Consider the following 17,268-nt stretch of genomic DNA (forward strand, 5'->3'; position numbering starts at 1 on the left):
ATTTGTTGAGACGGCGGAGATCCAGGATGGGCTGCCAACCGCCGGTCTTCTTCCTGACAAGTACCGCAAGTACACTAGAGCCCCATAGCCTCTTCGGGACGAGGCTGATCCGGCCAGGACGTCGGGCCCCCACATGAGCAGCAGGTTCAGTCCTGCTTTGTCGTGGACGCACTTTGGGAGCCCTGGCGACAATGATTTCCTCCAGCCCCTGTAGGCTTCCACATGCGAGCGGTCCCAATGAAGGCAATAAAGACACGGAGTGCCCATCGTCCAGAAAGATGTTCCACATCCCGCATCCTGGGCAGATCCTGAACAGGGGCATCAAGTCTGCTTTATCCTCAGCCATGTCCATGTGGTGTAGGCCTTCAAGAATCTTCTGGAATCCTCCAAGAAGTGATCGACAAAAATTAAAATCGCAAAACGCAGTGAAAGCTCAAGACCTATAGCACAAGGACTCCCAACACTTGAACGTTCGGTAAAAATGTGAAGATGGCTGCCAGAGGAGGGGCTTGGTTAGAGGGCAGTCATTGGCTGGGGGCAGTATGACCCAGAGACCAGTGATTGGTTATTAGGAGAAAGACAGTTCAGAAACTGATTTTTTTCGTTACTGAGGATTGCCAGCCTGACGGGGAATATTCATGAGCATGTGAATCCATGCCAGACCCCATGCTGGAGAAGGGACAAGTTACTTACCTGTAACTTGTGTTCACCAGCATGGGACTGGCATGGATTCACATTCATAAAAAATGAATACATTGCAGTATATAAATACACAACCACAGGAGGTGGCAAAACTCAGAAGCAATTACTCTTACCTCCGTACCCGTCTCGCCTTCAAGCAAACAGGTTGCGTAGCACTGCTTGCCAGACCCTGGAATTGCAATAAAATCTTGTGAAGTTATGCATGGCCCTCCACATAGCAGCCCTGCAGATGTCCAACAGGGGCACACCAGACAGGAACGCAGTCGTTGGAGGGTAGAATGGGCTGATGGACTACTGGGCAGCAGTTGGTTTCCCAATCGGTGACAGTGAGTGATACAGCCAGAGAGCCAGCTGGGGAAGGAAGCCTTGGACAAGGCCTTCCCATGGTTCACAGGACCAAAGTTCATGAAGTAAGAATGTATTCCGGACACTTCATGCGTGCCACAGAACTGCAGAGCACAAGCTACAACCAGCGAGTGCAAAGTCCTTTCAGCCGGGGACGAACGTTTCAGAAAGAACACAGCCAACACCAAAGGCTTGCTGAGTTGGAAGTCCGACTGAACCTTCTGCATGAAAGAGGGGTGTGCCCAAAGCACCACCCTTGTGTCGTGAAACATTAGATACTGCTGTTTGCAGGATAGGGCCTCGATCTCACCTACCCTCCTGGCAGAGGTGATGGCCACTAGGAAAACAGTTTTCCATTATAGAAACTTTAGGGGCCTGAGGCATAGACTCTGGGCGCAGACTTCAGCCCGAAGGGAAGGGCCTTGAATTGGTAATGCTTCCCCTGAAAGACAAAGCGCAGGAACTTGGTGTCCTTTGTGAATAGGGATGTGGACGTACACATCCTCCAGATCCAAGGACAACAGTCTCCCTCTTCTAGTTGTCCGAGCAAGTGTTAGACCATTGGGAACTTCTGGGACTTTATGTACTTGTTTAATCGTTGCAGGTCGAGAATAGGCCTGCAGCCCCCAGTCTTTCACACAAGGAAAGACCTTGAAACTTGGAGCCCCAGAGCCACTTTGGAACTAGCTGAGGGATGTGGTTTTCCTGCTGGGCCACCAGTGGTATATGGGGACATGTGTCCATGGGCAAGAGCGTCCAACACCCAATGGTCGGTGGAGATGGTCTTCCACACACTAAATTTGCAAGCTGGCTTCCCACTGGGGTGCATGGGTGGGGGCCCCACGTCCCTGCTGGTACATTCTTGCTTGGAGGTAGATGGGCCGCCTTTGGGTCCCTGGCGACAATGGCATCCACCTCCGAAGGCCTTGGAGCGACCCCTGTTGGTTTCTTGGGCCGAGGAGCAGGAGGGTTGGCAGTAAGAAAAGGAGCCCCCATCGTAACCATTAGAAGATCGGGGAGACTTGCCTCATAAGGGCTTCCGTCGCTGCTGTAGCGTGCCCAGGGCATTTGCCATCTCTGCCTTGATGGCATGTCCAAAATCCTTGTCTGGACCTCCTGTCGAAAGTTGGCCTTGACCAGCCAAGGCAGTGCAGGCAAACGCAATTGCCCATCTGGCGGAAACCCACATCTGCGATGTCTGTGGCCTGACACCACCGAGCCCCCCTGAAGAATCTCCAATGCCACAGACCTCTTATCAGGGAAGAAGTCCAGAAGAGGTCAGAGCTTGAACCACAGCTCCTGGTTGTAGCGCGCTACGATAGCGAGGGCGGTTGGCATTGATGGTCATTGCTGCAAGAGTAGATAACTGCTTCCCATCCAATTTCTTCCCCACGTCACGAGGGGTCAACGCTGCCCCCCAACGACTTCTTGGCTGCTGCATAAACCAGAGTCCGGCAACAGTTGGGGCTGCAAGCAGTTAGGCTTAGAGTGCAGCTCCCTTTACTTCTCCAGGCGGTCCCTCTTCACTGGAGCTGTAGAAGGGTTCTTCATGAGCACCAGCCCTTCATCCCAAATGTTATCCAAGAGCATGACTAAAAGGATGGTCTACACCTCGCGGCGCTGATGCAAGAAACCCTCCTCCGGTGAGATTTGGAAAAGCTGATGATCCGGAGATTGCATGGAACGATATGATCTCGTTTGGTGGAGAGGTTCTGGCCAGAGGCAATGGGAGGTTCCCCCAATCCGCCATCCATGCCAGACTAGTCTCACCTGTGGGGGTGGCGGAGAAGGAGTCAACAGGTGCCTCTTCCTCTTGGATGGCAGTTCCCCAGTCAGTGGGGTGGTCTGCACTGGCAGAGCAGGTAGCGCTGCCGGCATCCTCTTTTGTATCTCGGATACAGTGTATGCAGGGGGGAAAGGAGGTCCATTGAAATCTCCCTAGGTGGCAGCTGCAATGTAGGGATAGGTGGCTGGGGTGTAGGAGCTGGGTCCTCCTTGTCCTGAGGCCCTCTTCAACAGTAGCTTTGTCGTCACAGGACATGACTGACGTTTTCCTTGTCACCAGTCTTCCTGGATGGTCTGGAGGTAGACTTGTTCCTCGTAAGCAGAGGTGATATCCGTGTCCTGGAGGACTTCAACACCTCCCCCCTCTTTCTTGGCGTCCAGAGGGGGTGGTCTTGGGGAGCTGATCGGCATCCTCTTCTCTGGGGTCTTCTCAATGGGTTGGAATGCAGCCTCCCTACGGGGAAGAACACACCTTTGGAAGGGCGCCCTGCAGGTCTGCCCCGGCAGCCTTCAAAAAGGGACGCTACCACCTCCTTGATTGAAGGTGCTGCTTTCGTCGGTGCACTTGGGCCTTCACGGTCAGGCCAGGAATCTTGGCCTTCTTCCTAGGGGCCGGAGGCGTGCCCCACTTTGGCCTTATCCGCCCGAGGGTAGGCCGGACACTGCACCGTTTTGTCTACTCCTTGGTCGTCTCTGGGCCATCTTTAACTATCAGACTTCCTCTTAGATGAAGATCCAGAGCGTTGACTGGAGACCGGTGCAGTTGGGGATGTCTAACGCACCCTAGGCGCAGGTTGCAACAGCACTCCTGGCGGTGGCGTACTGCTTGGGCTTTGTTGGGCCCCCACAGGAGGGCCACCCTCAAAGGACTTAAAAGCCCGCTCAGCTTTCCCAGATCCGGGAGAGGCATGCTCCTGGGACCCACCTAGTGCAGAGGCCTTGGCCTACAGCCACTCCTCCAGCGTGCGCTTGGACGGTTCACGGCAAAATGCACAATCCTCCTTACGCGTTGGGTACAGCCACTGGGAATGTTTATCGTCCATGTAGACATTCTGCAAACCAAAGTCAGAGCAAAGCTTGAACAAGGAAGGGGAATCCTTGTCCGACATGATCCACGCAGTGTAGGCCTGAAAAATCTTCTGGAAGCTCCTGCGAAGAAAAGCGACGAAATCCGCCCTTGAGGGGTGCTGAAGAATCCAAAAAACTAGTCCCTGTTAATCTAAGCATGAGGACTCCCAACACTTTAATGTGTTGTAAAAATGTGAAGGTGGCTGCCCGAGGAGGGGCTTAGGTAGAGGGCAGCCATTGGAAAAAGGCGACAGTATGACCCAGAGCTCAGTGACTGGTTGTTAGGAGAAAGCAAGTTCATAAATGAAAACCGACTTTCTTTACCGAGGATTCCCAGCCAGCCTACTGGGAAAATTCATGAGCATGTGAATCCATGCTAGACCCCATGCTGGAGAACTTTTGTAACTGTTACCAGAGTTACCAACTTCTGCAAGTAACTTTTAAAACACATTACCTTTTCTAGGTGAAAGGCCCAATCCTTAGCAGTCTTTCCCATATTCTTGGGGCCAGCTTGCACTGGAGAGGAGTCCCCAATCACAGTTAACACCCCAAAACTACCCAGTAATCACAAGACTTAAGGTGAGTAAATACCCAAGCCAGCACAGTACCTCAGCACAGATTTTTGGGAGCAGTACAACTTCAGGATCTGCAGCCAAAAACCTGGTTGTTGAGAATTCCTTCCTCAAGACACAGGAAGGACTTTTGCAGCAACGATTACAGGGAAGGTTTTCCTCACGCTAGATGCGGCTACGATTTTTCTAGAGCACAGCAGAATATTGCTGTCAAGTTCGCGTTGTTTGCAAGGTCGAGCACTATGGTGAGGGGACTTTTTGGACAGGAATAGCGATTCGGTCTGGACAGCTAGATGCGCCAGGGTATTGCAGCACGGTGTGGGAATGGCTCAAAAAGCAGGCCACGAGTCTAGTGGCTCTCACTAGGCTCTTGGTCAGGGGTCATTTTCAGAGTCCACAGGTCGATTGGAATGAAGAGCTACAGCAGGCTCCGTTACATGGCAGATCTACGGTCGCTGGAAATGGACTCCCCCGCCAATTCTTCATCTTCCTCTTAGTTTTCAGTTCGTTGACTACCTCTTCAGCTTCTAGGTTCAGACTGTTGGGGAGCCTGCTCAAAAACGTGCTCATTTCCTTCACCTTAGAGACCCCCAGTAACGTCGCTGGATTTTTGAAGACTTGTTCCTGGAAAAGGTTAGCTCCCCCCCCCCCCCCACTCATTTTGATGTGTTCTCACTCATATTTTTATGTGTTCTTCACTTTGCTCTTTGAGCAGGGAGTTTTAGATAACCCTTTTCATGTGTTACACAGCACCCTCAGTACAGTGACACAGTAGGCCTTTTAGAATTCCAAAGGTTTATATACCTTCTCTGGGATAAACTGTCCCATAGAATGGGAAGTGAAATTGACTTTACTAGTCTTTCCAAAATTCCTTGACCCAGCACATACCATCTTACAATGGAGTGCTGGAGGGGTTACATAGTATCCCCTGGGTCTAAACTCATGTAGCAGTCAAATGCTACCCTTTCCTATTGAAAAGGCTGGTGGCAGTCATTTTACAATGAACTACCATGATTTTTCCCGCCCGCCAACACTGGTAGCTAAAATTCACAGGAGACATTTTACAAGATGGCGCCTTAAACCCCTTTGTTTAAGCAGGTCCCAGTCTTTTTCGCCATTGTTTTTGTAAAGGTACGTGTCTCTGCACGCCAAACCAGGTTTGGTCCCTTTGTGTGCCTTTGGTGGGCTTCAAGACTGAAGACTGCCTCTGGTGTCCGAGTGTCTGGGGTGGGCAGGAAGTGAAGGAGGTACCCGAAACTCCCTGTGCCTAGACTCCTAGAGACCCAAATGCACTCTGGCGTGATTGGCTGACTGTCCAGCAAGGACAGCCACCCTGCTAGGTGAGTGACAGCTAGGCTGGAATGAAAGGGAGAGAACTGTTTAAAAGCCGGGTCTCTTGTACTGGCAAACAGTCGACCACTGGAACGAAAGAACCGAAGCGCTGGACGAGGACGACTGCTACTGCAACTCCTGGACCATTGTTTTGCCCGGTGAAGCCCTGCTGCAGGTCCGAATTGCCAAGTTCATCGACAGAAGACCCTTCAAGGACGACTTCTTTTGAGTTGGTGGGACCAATCAACTCGTAAGCCACCTGGATACCATTCTCAAGACTGGTTAGGCAGGGAGAGGAATACCAGCTTGTGTGATGGAATCTACAACTACTAGAACTGAAAGGACTCCATCTGGTTGGCTTTTTCGATGATCCCGTGCAGTGCAGGAGTCCCGACGTCCTCCCTCTTGTCCCCACGACTGAGGCTCAGTAACAGTGAGATCTGCAGGACCTGCCAGGAACCAACGTCATCAGCTGCATTTTGTGCTTCATATTAGGGTACTGTGCCAACCCGATTGAGAGAACGCCACTCCTGTGGTGAAAGTTTGTGAAACTTTCCCAATTTACAGGCCTAATCAGCTTGTGACCTGCCATTCTTTTTCACCTAAACTACTACTGATAACTTTTGCAAAGACTTTACCGTTTGATACCAGAACTGCTCTTTCCTATCCAGAACACTAGCCCATTGACTTTGGCCTGAATTGAACACCTCTGGCGAACAAACTATTTGCACTGTCTAACAAGTATGTGATCTATTCTACTTGCCTTGCCCCTTTTGCTCACCTCCAAGTAACTTAACTGCCATTTGGCTCCTATTTCAGGGGAGCTCAAACTGTCTCAAAATAAAAGAGTATTGAAGTGTATTGGTATATAATATTAAGTTGTCTTCTGCTAGTGAAATGTTTTCTAAATGAGAGTGTAATAAAGAAACCTTGAGTATACGTGTTTACTTGCACCACTGATTGAAAGTCCTCTGTGTAACTACTTGTACTACTCACATGAGTTAAGCCTGGCTGCTCAGCTCACTACCAAAAACTGGTACGGCTAACACCTCTAGTCCTAATTGTGTGTAGTGGTCCCAGAGGGTACTGCATGCAATTCTACCCAACACAGAATTCTGCAGGAATCCAAATAAAAGACGGGCTATTTTGGTAAAATTACCACTCATGGGTGCCTTTACTGGGCCTGTGCAACAGCCCAAGGTAAAGGTGCACCAAATAAGGTTAACTGCCACCAGCCATTAAAGGCAAGTTTGTCCTTGTAACAAAGTTGGGGTGTTGGTTCCACTTAAGATGTAAAAGGGGATCCAAAGATCTGTTCTACCCTTGGGAACTGTAGTTCTCACAAGGATAGCTAGAAAATGTTAACAGGGGAGCCCCTAGGGCAACCCCCCCAGCAGTAGTAGGCACTTACTGACAAGTTGTAAAGAAGTTAACAAAAGATACCATGGGGAGTCTTAAAAATGAGTCATAAAAAGAGTAAAAGATTCTGCGAGTGGGAAAAGGTACCCACTCTCAGGAGGTATAAGGAAAAATATTTCACCAGTAAAAGCAAAGGTTCTGGGGTTGTCAAAGGCCAGGAAGATCATGATGAAAATCCTACCAAACCGGAGGTTCCACAGGAGTTTAGGCACTATAAAGTGCCTTCTTCCATGGAGCTACAGTCCTTACTTGTAAGGAAGGGTGGGGCAGGCAGCATTACATGAGTGGCCACCCGAACACACCAGTGCTCCCCCCCCCACCTTCACTGTTCTAGGCAATGGCCAGAAGGGAATAGTTTCTTCCCTGTAACTCCATTTCTCCAGCATTGGTATCTTTCATGGAGTCACATGCTTAGAATATTCCGTCAGGCTGGGAATCCTCGGTAAATTATATAGACCTTTTCCATAGGAAAATTTCAACACTTGTGTCCCATCTACGTCGTTTCGGGCCGCGTACGCCTGCGCCATTAGGACGTAGAAGTATAAGTAGCCCCGCGGCTCCCTCAGATTGACCCCAAATTAGTCTGGGGGAGGGGGGCAGGGGGACATCTGGTTTGCATGCCAGGGGAGGCTGGCGGGCGCATGTGAATCCATGAAAGATAACAATGCTGGAGAAATGGAGTTACAGGTAAGAAACTATTCCCTTCTCCAGCATTGGATTTTTCATGGATTCACATGCTTAGAATAGATTGTACAGCAGTATCCCCATAGATGGAGGTGTGTATGCAAACCAATATCTCCATAACCATAATGCATATTTATCATGGCAAAACATCACCGTATACTATGTTAAGTGACAACATCGCACTTCGAATTACATTAGCCAAAGGATGTGACCCCTTAATTGGGGCTTACCTTATTGAAACAGGTGCCATAGGACTGCGCGACCCATCTGTGTATCCTCAGCATGTTGCTGCTCGAGGCAATAATGCCGGGTAAACGTTGTGGTACCGACCAGGAAGCCGCCTGACAGATGTCTCCCAGCGGAATTCCGGACCACAACGCTGTCGAGGAAGTGGATCTCGTCGAATGGGCCCTAGGACGCTTCTCCAGCGGTTTTCCGGCCTTTGAGTGACAAAAGGAAATAGTAGACGACACCCATCAGGCTAGTCCTTGTTTCGAGATCGGCTTACCTTCAGCCGAAGGGCCATAAGCCACAAATAGCTTTCTCGTGTCTCTGAAGCTTTGAATGCAATGGAGGTAAAGTTTTAAAGCTCTTGTCAAGTCCAATGTATGGAGAGTCTTCTCCGCAACCGACAAAGGTCTTGGAAAAAACATCGGCAGCAGTATAGAAGAGCGCTTATGAAACATGGTAGGTACTTTAGGAATGAAATGAGGATTAGTAGCCAACACGACTATTACTGAAAAATCTCAAGTACGGTGGATCAATCATTAAAGCTTGTATTTGACAGTCGTCGAGCCGAAGTAATAGCTACCAGAAAAGCCAACTTCCATGACAAAAATTTCAATGACGACATCGGCTCAAAAGGGGGCTTCATTAGCGCTGCCAGAACCAGGTTAAGACTCCAGCTTGGAGGGAACTTTTTCGCCGCAGGAAAGGTTCGGAACAACCCTTTAAGGAAACATTCAGCCGGTCACTAAATAACGGAGTTGAATGTTTCTTCCGAGCAAATCTTGAAATGGCAGCTAGAGGCACTTTTATGGATGAAACAGACAAGCCTTTTTGAGCTAGGAGTACCAAGTATGGTAGAAGCTGTTCCGGTGTGATATCCAGCGGGGCCAGACCTGGTTGACCTGCGCACCATATGCAGAATCTCCTCCATTTGTATGAATATGAAGCGTTCGTGGACGGCGCCCTCGCCGCTTGCAAAATGCGACAGTCCGCTGGAATCTCCAACGTACCAAACGCAGAGAAATCAGGAGCCAGGCTGTCGGTGTCGTGATGCCAAACAACCCCTTTCTCCTGAGACAGAAGGTTCGGGACTTTCTGGAACCTCATTGGTTCTGCCGCTGAAAGATGGAGTAGATCGGAGAACCACACTTGTCTGGCCCAGTACGGGGCCACCAGGATCACCTGACATGGATATCTGGATCCATTGCAGCATCTGACGTATGAGCGGAAATGGGGGAAGGCATACAGAAACTTGCCCATCCACGGGAAAGAGAACGCCTCCCCTAGTGAGTCTTGCTGCGACCACCTGCTCGCGTATTGTGGGCATTTCTTGTTATCTCTCGTTACAAAGAGGTCGAGGGCCGGATGACCCCATTTCTCAAAGACACGGTGTAATTGTTGGTCGCTCAATTCCCATTTGTGCAGTCGGTTCATTTCCCTGCTGAGAGAGTGCTTGCACGTTTGACTCTTGGCAAGCGGAACGCCAATAGATATATCTTCTGCTGAATGGCCCAATGCCAGATCTCCTGGGCTTCGGATGACAGTTCCTCCCAGTTTCCTTAGATAAAACATTGTTGTGTTGTCTGTCATAATCCGTACAACCGATCCCTTTATCCGTGGAAGAAAGGATTTCAGGGCCCAACGCACCGCCCTTAATTCCAGCACATTGATATGAAGGCCGGATTCCTCCAATGACCAACGCCCCTGAACCTGTAGGGAATCCAGATAGGGAAGCATCCGTCACCACCGTCATCTGGAACACCGGTTTCAGTAAGGGCATTCCCTTTGTCAGATTTATGGAAACTCTCCACCACTGAAGTGCCTGCACGAGTTTGCTGATGGTCAATTTGTCCGACCAAAGCCCTCGACTCTGTGCCCATCGATCCACCAGGAATTCTTGAATCGGTCTCATGAAGAGACTACAATTGTTAAGGGTATGCAGGACGACATGGTCCCCAGTAGACATGTACCTTCACACCAATACTCTGGTGTTGACTTTCCACTCCGATGCTTTTTGCTGCAGTTTCAGAACCCTTTCGACGGATGGCTTTACCAGTCCTGACTGCACCTGGAACTCTGCCTCCAGAAAGACCAAGGTCCTTGATGGCAATAAGGAGGACTTTTCGAAGTTTATTTCGAAGGCCAAACGTTGTAGGAGGCACATGGTGGCATGCAGACTTTCCTGTGTTCTTTCTGGAGACAACCCCCTCACTAGCCAATCTTCTAGATAAGGGTACACATGATGACCTTTCCTTAACCGGGCTGCTACTGGAGCCAGACACTTGATGAACGTCCTGGGAGACGATTTTAGACCAAATGGGAGGACCTTGAACTGATAGTGGGTCTGTGACGACGAACCTTAAAATCTTTTGTGACGCTGACACATCGGGATATGAAGTATGCATCCTGAAGATCTAGCGCCGACAAATAGTCTCCCGGTTGTATCGAACGGATCACTTCTTGGAGCGTAAGCATCTTGAACTTTAGATTCTTGAGCAGTTCGTTGAGTGCTCGTAGATCTAGAATGGGACGCCATTTTCCATTGGGTTTCTTGACGACAAAGTAACGGAGTACCCTCCCTGTCCTCTTTCTGCCACCGGGACGAGTTCTATAGCCCCTTTCTGCAGCATAAGCGTCACCTCTTGCCTTAGTATTTGAAGGTGGGGCTGCGTCGAGAACACTGGTGGAATGCGTGGCGGCTTGTCCTTGAACTGTAGAGAATGGCCCAGATGTATCGTGTCCAAAACCCATTGATCTGTTATGCGTGCCCACTCGAGACACTCTGCCCCCCAGGACGCCCTGCAAGTTGTCATTGCTGGCTTTTGGTCTGTTTATCCTTCGTCGACGAGGAGTAGGCGCCTCGTCTGGAGGTTTGGTAATCCCTGCCTTTGAGTAGCTTGGGCTGCAAGTCTGTAGCCCTGGGAAGAGTAGGAGGGCCTGGTGAAACCTCAGTCTCTAGATGATCCAAACCGGGAGATAGCTGATGCTCCTCTGAAGGGAGGAAAGGAACGAAAATTCCTACCACTGGAGGGCTCCAAGGGAACGAGCCGTGTCAGAATCTTTCATGCCCTCCAGGGCTTCATCTACTTTCTCCCCAAACATGTGTTCTCCTTTGCACGGCATATCCATTACCTTATATTGTACCTCTGGTCTGAACGTCGTGCATTTAAGCCAAGCTTGCCTCCGTAACACTACGCCATTGTTAATTTGCTTAAAGCCCGATTCCGCCAGATCGACAGCAATGTTAATGGAATGATTGAGGCCTCTTCTCCCTCACGTACGAGCAGCATGGCAGACTTCCTGTGTTCCTCCGGCAGATGGTCCAAGATAGGAGCTAGCCGATGCCACATTTCCCATTCATACCTGGCCATAATAGCCAGGGAGTTGGCTGCTTTAACCGTAGTCGCTCCGACCGATAGCACTTTCTTTCCAAAAGCATCTGGTCTCCTGGCTTCGTTATCGGGCGGGGTCGTGCATTTGTGTTGCGACCTTGCCTTTCTGGCCGCCGCGGCGGATACCACTGATTCCGGCGAAGGTTGAGACGTCAAGCACTTGGGTTGATTCCGGAGCCTTGAATTTCTTTTCCAATTGACCTTTTACTGCCGGTTCTGAAAAAGGGTGATGTCCCTCCTGCCAGAAAAGGTTTCAGTCCCTCCTGCCAGACATGGTCTAAAATGGGGATAGCAAATATCGCCTTTCTTCTCTTGCCCATATGATCGAACAGAAAACAATCTTTTTTCTCTTCTTCTGGGACTAGGCCAAACTCCACACATGCCTTACCCATCATGGCATTGAAAGCACCCACATCAGGTGGTGATGGCTGCGCTGGACTCTTCCGAGTTTCCATCTCCGCTTCAGAGTCCGATGTAGGGTCCCTTGAGGGGGATAACGAGTTGTCTGAAACCGACCCTTCACATTCCGACTGTCAGTTTCACTTCTTCCTCAACCGGGTAAGCGGTAGGAATTCTGGGTGGAGGGCGAGGAGCCGGGCCTGGCCCGATGACCGACGAGGCTTGCGGCGCTGTTGGGACAAGCTGAGGTAACCTAGTGTCCAACCGCTCCAACAGCTTCTGTAATGTGTTCAGCACCTCCAGGGACAGAACAGCCTGGGGATTCAGTAAGGAAGAGGTAACTGGAATGGCACTTCCACTAAAGAGCGACCCCGAACCAGTTGGTTGTTGTCCCAGATCAGTTGGATGTGCGACCGGATCACGGTCATCCTCCGCCGACATGGAGAAAGCCGCTTCTGGTTGCAGCAAGGCTTCAGGCGGAATAGGGTAAAAACCTCCGGTTGCCATCCCACCGATGGGGCCACCGTCGACGATGACATCTTTCCCATAGGTTGTTTGACCTGACGAAATAGCTGTCGGAAGAGCCGTCGCCGAAGACAAAGCAGGCGTCAACGACCGGACCGTCGATGAAGTCTGGAGCAGGGCCTTGAGGCGTTCCTGCCGTTTTTGGCCTCGACATGTGGGACGAGGACTCTCAACTCGAGGTAGACTTATGACGGTCTCCTGAGGAGTATTTCGATGGGTCTTTTCTCTCCTTTTTAGATGAGGAGGAAGAAGACAAAGCCTTATGTGAAGGAGGACTTCGCAGGATGTTTCTCCGAGGGGCGCTTTTCAGATGAGCGCGATTTCTTCGCCGGAGGCGCCCCCGGACCTGATCGACGAGGGGGGACAGGAGACTTAGATCTTGAGGCTGTAGAGCCTACCTCCGATGCCGGGTACGCACCCGCTCCGTCATTGAGCCAAGTAACCAGGCGTCTGTTGCGGTCTTTTAGGGTCTTCTGTGAGAAACCTTGACAGATCTCACACGTGTCCGCTGTATGAGGGTGAAGGCAGTAAATACAGTCCATATGGCCGTCTCCTTCATATACCTTCTTAAGACCGCATGTAGCACACGGACGAAATAACGCCTTTCCAGACATACTTAGAAAAGAAACAGTCGAAGCAGAAGAACGCACAACCTAATAAAATAGTAGATACTCGAGGTAATCCCACTACTTTGGTAGACGGTTGAAATCTGAGGGAGCCGCGGGGGCGGGGCTACTTGTACATCTACGTCCTAATGGCGCAGGCGGCCCAAAACGACGTAGATAAAACACAAGTGTCAAAATTTTCCTATGGAAAAGGTCTATGTAATTTACCGAGGATTCCCAGCCTGACGGGGAATATTCTAAGCATGTGAATCCATGAAAGATCCAATGCTGGAGAAGTATGGCGAACAGTGGTGGCATAAGAATAAAACAAAGATGAAACTCAAAAAAACATTCTAAAAAAGGAAACTAAATGCGATTAAAATTAAATTAGAATTGGTTGACAGAATTGGTTGACATACCAAGACAGCATTAGACAACCTGAAGATTACTCCTGAGTGAGGGGTTCAGGCTTGTTGCCACCTCATTGATCAGAAAGGAATAACCAGGAGGTGAAACATTTGTAGCAAGCGAGAATTCCCAGCATGTGAATCTATAACCAAGCAGTGCTGAATAGTGTTCAAGCTATTTATTTCAGCAGGTTCAAATCACTACATCTGGACACAAAACATGCTTAGAGTAGAACTTTTGCATTATATTGCACAATGCGTACTAGCAATCTATTTGAGAACCCCTGGCGGCTAGTAATGCAGTACCAATTACCTTGAAGGGTCGTTATACTGCGGCACAGCAACTGGTCCCACATCTTCATCTGGATCACAATCATCAATCCCTTCATTACTAAAAGAGAAGGCATTTGTCATTACATATAGCAAATGCAATTGTATATATATCCAACATGACTTAAAAATTGTATGCCACTACATAGATCTTGGAAATTTGCACCACTTCATCCAACTTTCAACTGCAGAGATAGAAGCCCAGAAAGAAACCCCACAGTCGACCTGGTAATGTCCAACAATATTTTAACAGATGTTTAGTGTACCCAAAACCCTCACATCGAGGTACCCCACTTTTTGTTGAGCTAGGAGGGAACCTGAAGATAATTGGAGTACAGAAGAAAAGATCTAAAATGTCTATGTTCCTTCAACTCAACTAAGAGGGAAGAAAGGGTGGGCGCATTTAAATCCAAGTAGATTTAAGCACTAGAAATACAATTACTTTGAGTAATGGGATCTGCTTTGCATCGACTAGAGAGCAGTACCAGGAGATGGTGGGATGCAAGAATGAACAGCAGCAAAGGTCTTGAAACTGCCTGCCCCAACTGAGAATCCATTCTTAGAGTGTATCTAAGCAGTCATGTTGAGTGAATCTAGGATCCGCTATAGCTTTCATTGCTAATGTCCAGCTTGATTCAGTGTCTTGAGTAAAATGTGCTTGAGGCGTAAATGGTTGTCTGTCAGCCAGACTAAAAAACAAGTTACTTACCTGTAACTATTACTCTCGAGCATGGGTCTGGCCTAGATTCACATGCTCCTAAATATTCCCCCTCCGTCAGGCCGGGAGTGTAAAAAATAAAACTAATAAAAACCACCATTTCTCCTCTAAACCAATCACTGTCCTCAGCCAATTAGTCCATCAGATTTGTTGAGCATGTTAGGTGGCAGTATGACCAAGAAAAGCCGCAGAGGGGAAGAAGTTACATGCAAGCTTATTACTGGTCTGGCATGGATTAACATGCTTATATTATATATATTCTTAATTCATATCAGTACAACCTTACACAACCACAGGAGGTGGCAAGGCTCAAACTAACAGGTCACGTAGCACTGCCCGACTCTGGACACCTCCCTTGAATACCGGTTAACGCAATAGAACTTTGCGAATGTGTGCCTCGGCCACACCAGGGCAACGAGTACCATCCTGCATTGGCACTGTTTGTGTGTTGACCCGTAGCACGAGAGGTAACGCCACAAACTCATACAGGAAGGAGAACGTGTCCCCCCCCCATGCTCCTCAGTTGGTGAAACCAGCTGGCAAACTTCTGCCATTTGGAGCTTGCCACTGTCGCAACAGATCCATCTGGATCCTGCTCCTCTTGATGAAGATGTGGTCCATTTGGCCCTGCCAAAGTTCCCACTCATGGCTGGAGGGAGCGCAACTCCCTGCTGAGGGAGTTGTGGTTGACACCCGCCAGGTGAAAAGGAACATCTCATGTCGGACAGCCCAGTGCCACAAGTCCTGCAATTCTTTTTAGAGCACTGGCGACAGAGTGCCACCCTGCTTCCGGATGTAGAACTCTGTAATTGTGTTGTCCGTGAAGATCCTCACCACCTTGCCCGTCAGACGGGAGGAATGCCATGAGGGCCCAGAATACTGCCCGTAGCTCCAGGATATTGGTGTAGATCCTTCTCCGGCAGCCACAGGCCTCTGGCGTGCAGACGGTTGATGTGGGCTCCCAGCCCTCCAGGGAAGAGTGGTGACAGGATTTTGAAACCCTGTACCCCGGGCAATGTTGGAGTGAACATCCCACCACCTTATTGCCTGACAGAACTCAGAGTGGGATTGTGTCTGCGAAGATTCCGGACATCTGTATCCAGCGAGCGTTCATGAACACTGGAAACAGTCACATCTGTAACCTGCAGAGCCAGATAAGGTAGATGCAAGACATGCCAAGCAACAACTTGATGTCCGGAATGTAGCAGTCTTCCGATGCTAGCAGCGCCTTCACTTCCCCAGTTTGGCCGCTACTCTCTCACCAGAGGACACTAGGCAGGAGTCTGTCAGGTCTGGCTCCCAGGAACAGAGCGTCCTGCAATGGTGTCAAGCGGGACTTCTGATCTGGGATTCGCCAATGATCCGTCAGCAGCTGGACTGTGTCTGACGTCTACTGATCGCGACTTGAGCTAGTCGTTGAGGTACATGTACACGTGTATCCTTTGTAGGCAGATGGGCCCACACCAGTGCTAGGCACTTTGTGAACACCCTGGGGGCCAAAATCTGGCCGAAGGGGAGGGCTTTGAACTGGTAGCGTTGCCCCGCACCATTAAGCGTAGGAACTTCTGGCGTTTCTTGCGGATGGGGACATGGAAATAGGCGTCCTCCAGATCCAGCAACGTGAAGTCCTTACAGTTGGCAGCACATGCTGCAATGTAACTACTGAATTTTTGCGACGCGAGGTACAGACGCTTCAGGCCCAGAAAGAGCCGCCAGCCCCCCTGTTTTCATTGTACTATAAAGTATATGAATAGACTCGCAAGCCTCAGAGTAGTCTTGCACCAGCTCCATCCCTTTTCGTAGCATGGTCCGTACGTCTTCAAAGAGTTGAGGGATGTGCTGCTCCTACCGGCCACTGAGGGATCAGACTTGTGCTGAAACTTCAGGGTATGTCTGAGGGTGAGATCGTCCAGCACCCATCTGTTGGTGGAGATCTTCCACTCGCTGACTAATTCGGTCAGGCCTCCCACCAGGGTGCACGGGTGGGGGCCCGACGTCTTGACAGTTCAGTTCTGCTTTGGGGTCGGCATCCCACCTTGAGGGAGGATTCTCCAAAATGTGCCATTCCCTTCACCTTAGAGACCCCCCCCAGCAACTTTGCTGGATTTTGAGGACTTGATTTTCTTGAACCTGGAGAGAGCAAGACCCTTTTTTCCCCACTCTCGCATTTTAATGCGATTTTGTACACTTTTGGTTATGGAGTCTGACAAACTCCATAGGCATCTTTTACATGGAGTCACACGGCACCTTCAGTACAGCAGCACAGGGAAGTCTTTTCAGATTTCCCAAAGGTTTGAATACCTTTTCTGGGATACACTACAGTTTCCCAGAACAGTAAAGTGAAATTGACTTCCATTTGCAACTTTCTAGAACCATCACACAATATTTTACAATAGGGTGCTGGAGGGGTTGCCTCGTATCCCCTTTGTGTAGCTTCTCATGTAACATTTTTTATGCTACCCTTTCCTCACGGAATGGCTGGTGGCAGTGGTTTTAACTACTGTGGTGTGTATTTACTGCGGGCTGCGTTCATAGCGGCAGTAAAGCACCCAAGGGTGCAATTTTTTTCAAAATGGCCCGGGTGGTCTTTTTTCACCATTTGTGTGGAAAGGTCCTTCTTGAGATTTACTCTGCGCACCAAACCAGGTTTGGTGCCATTTTCCGCTTTGCCTTTGGCAGGATTCACGAATTTAGCCCGCCTCTGGCTCCATTGTGTCTGGGGTAGGCAGGAAGTGAGGGGGTGCCAAAAACTCTGTG

The 17,268-nt window shown here is 49.6% G+C and overlaps 1 protein-coding gene across 2 annotated transcripts in view; it reads right to left on the minus strand.

The window, feature by feature from the left end:
* Window positions 1-17,268, minus strand: part of LOC138472955 (uncharacterized) — a 202,651-nt gene that overhangs the window by 45,725 nt on the left and 139,658 nt on the right. For both annotated transcript variants that reach the window (XM_069611380.1, XM_069611381.1), the window contains one exon: window positions 13,777-13,854. In XM_069611380.1, coding sequence (XP_069467481.1) covers window positions 13,777-13,854 — 78 coding nt within the window. The remainder of the gene's footprint in view (window positions 1-13,776; window positions 13,855-17,268) is intronic.

The sequence above is a fragment of the Ambystoma mexicanum genome, chromosome 8 (genome assembly GCF_040938575.1).
Source record: "Ambystoma mexicanum isolate Mex_15411 chromosome 8, UKY_AmexF1_1, whole genome shotgun sequence".
Lineage (NCBI taxonomy): Eukaryota > Metazoa > Chordata > Amphibia > Caudata > Ambystomatidae > Ambystoma > Ambystoma mexicanum.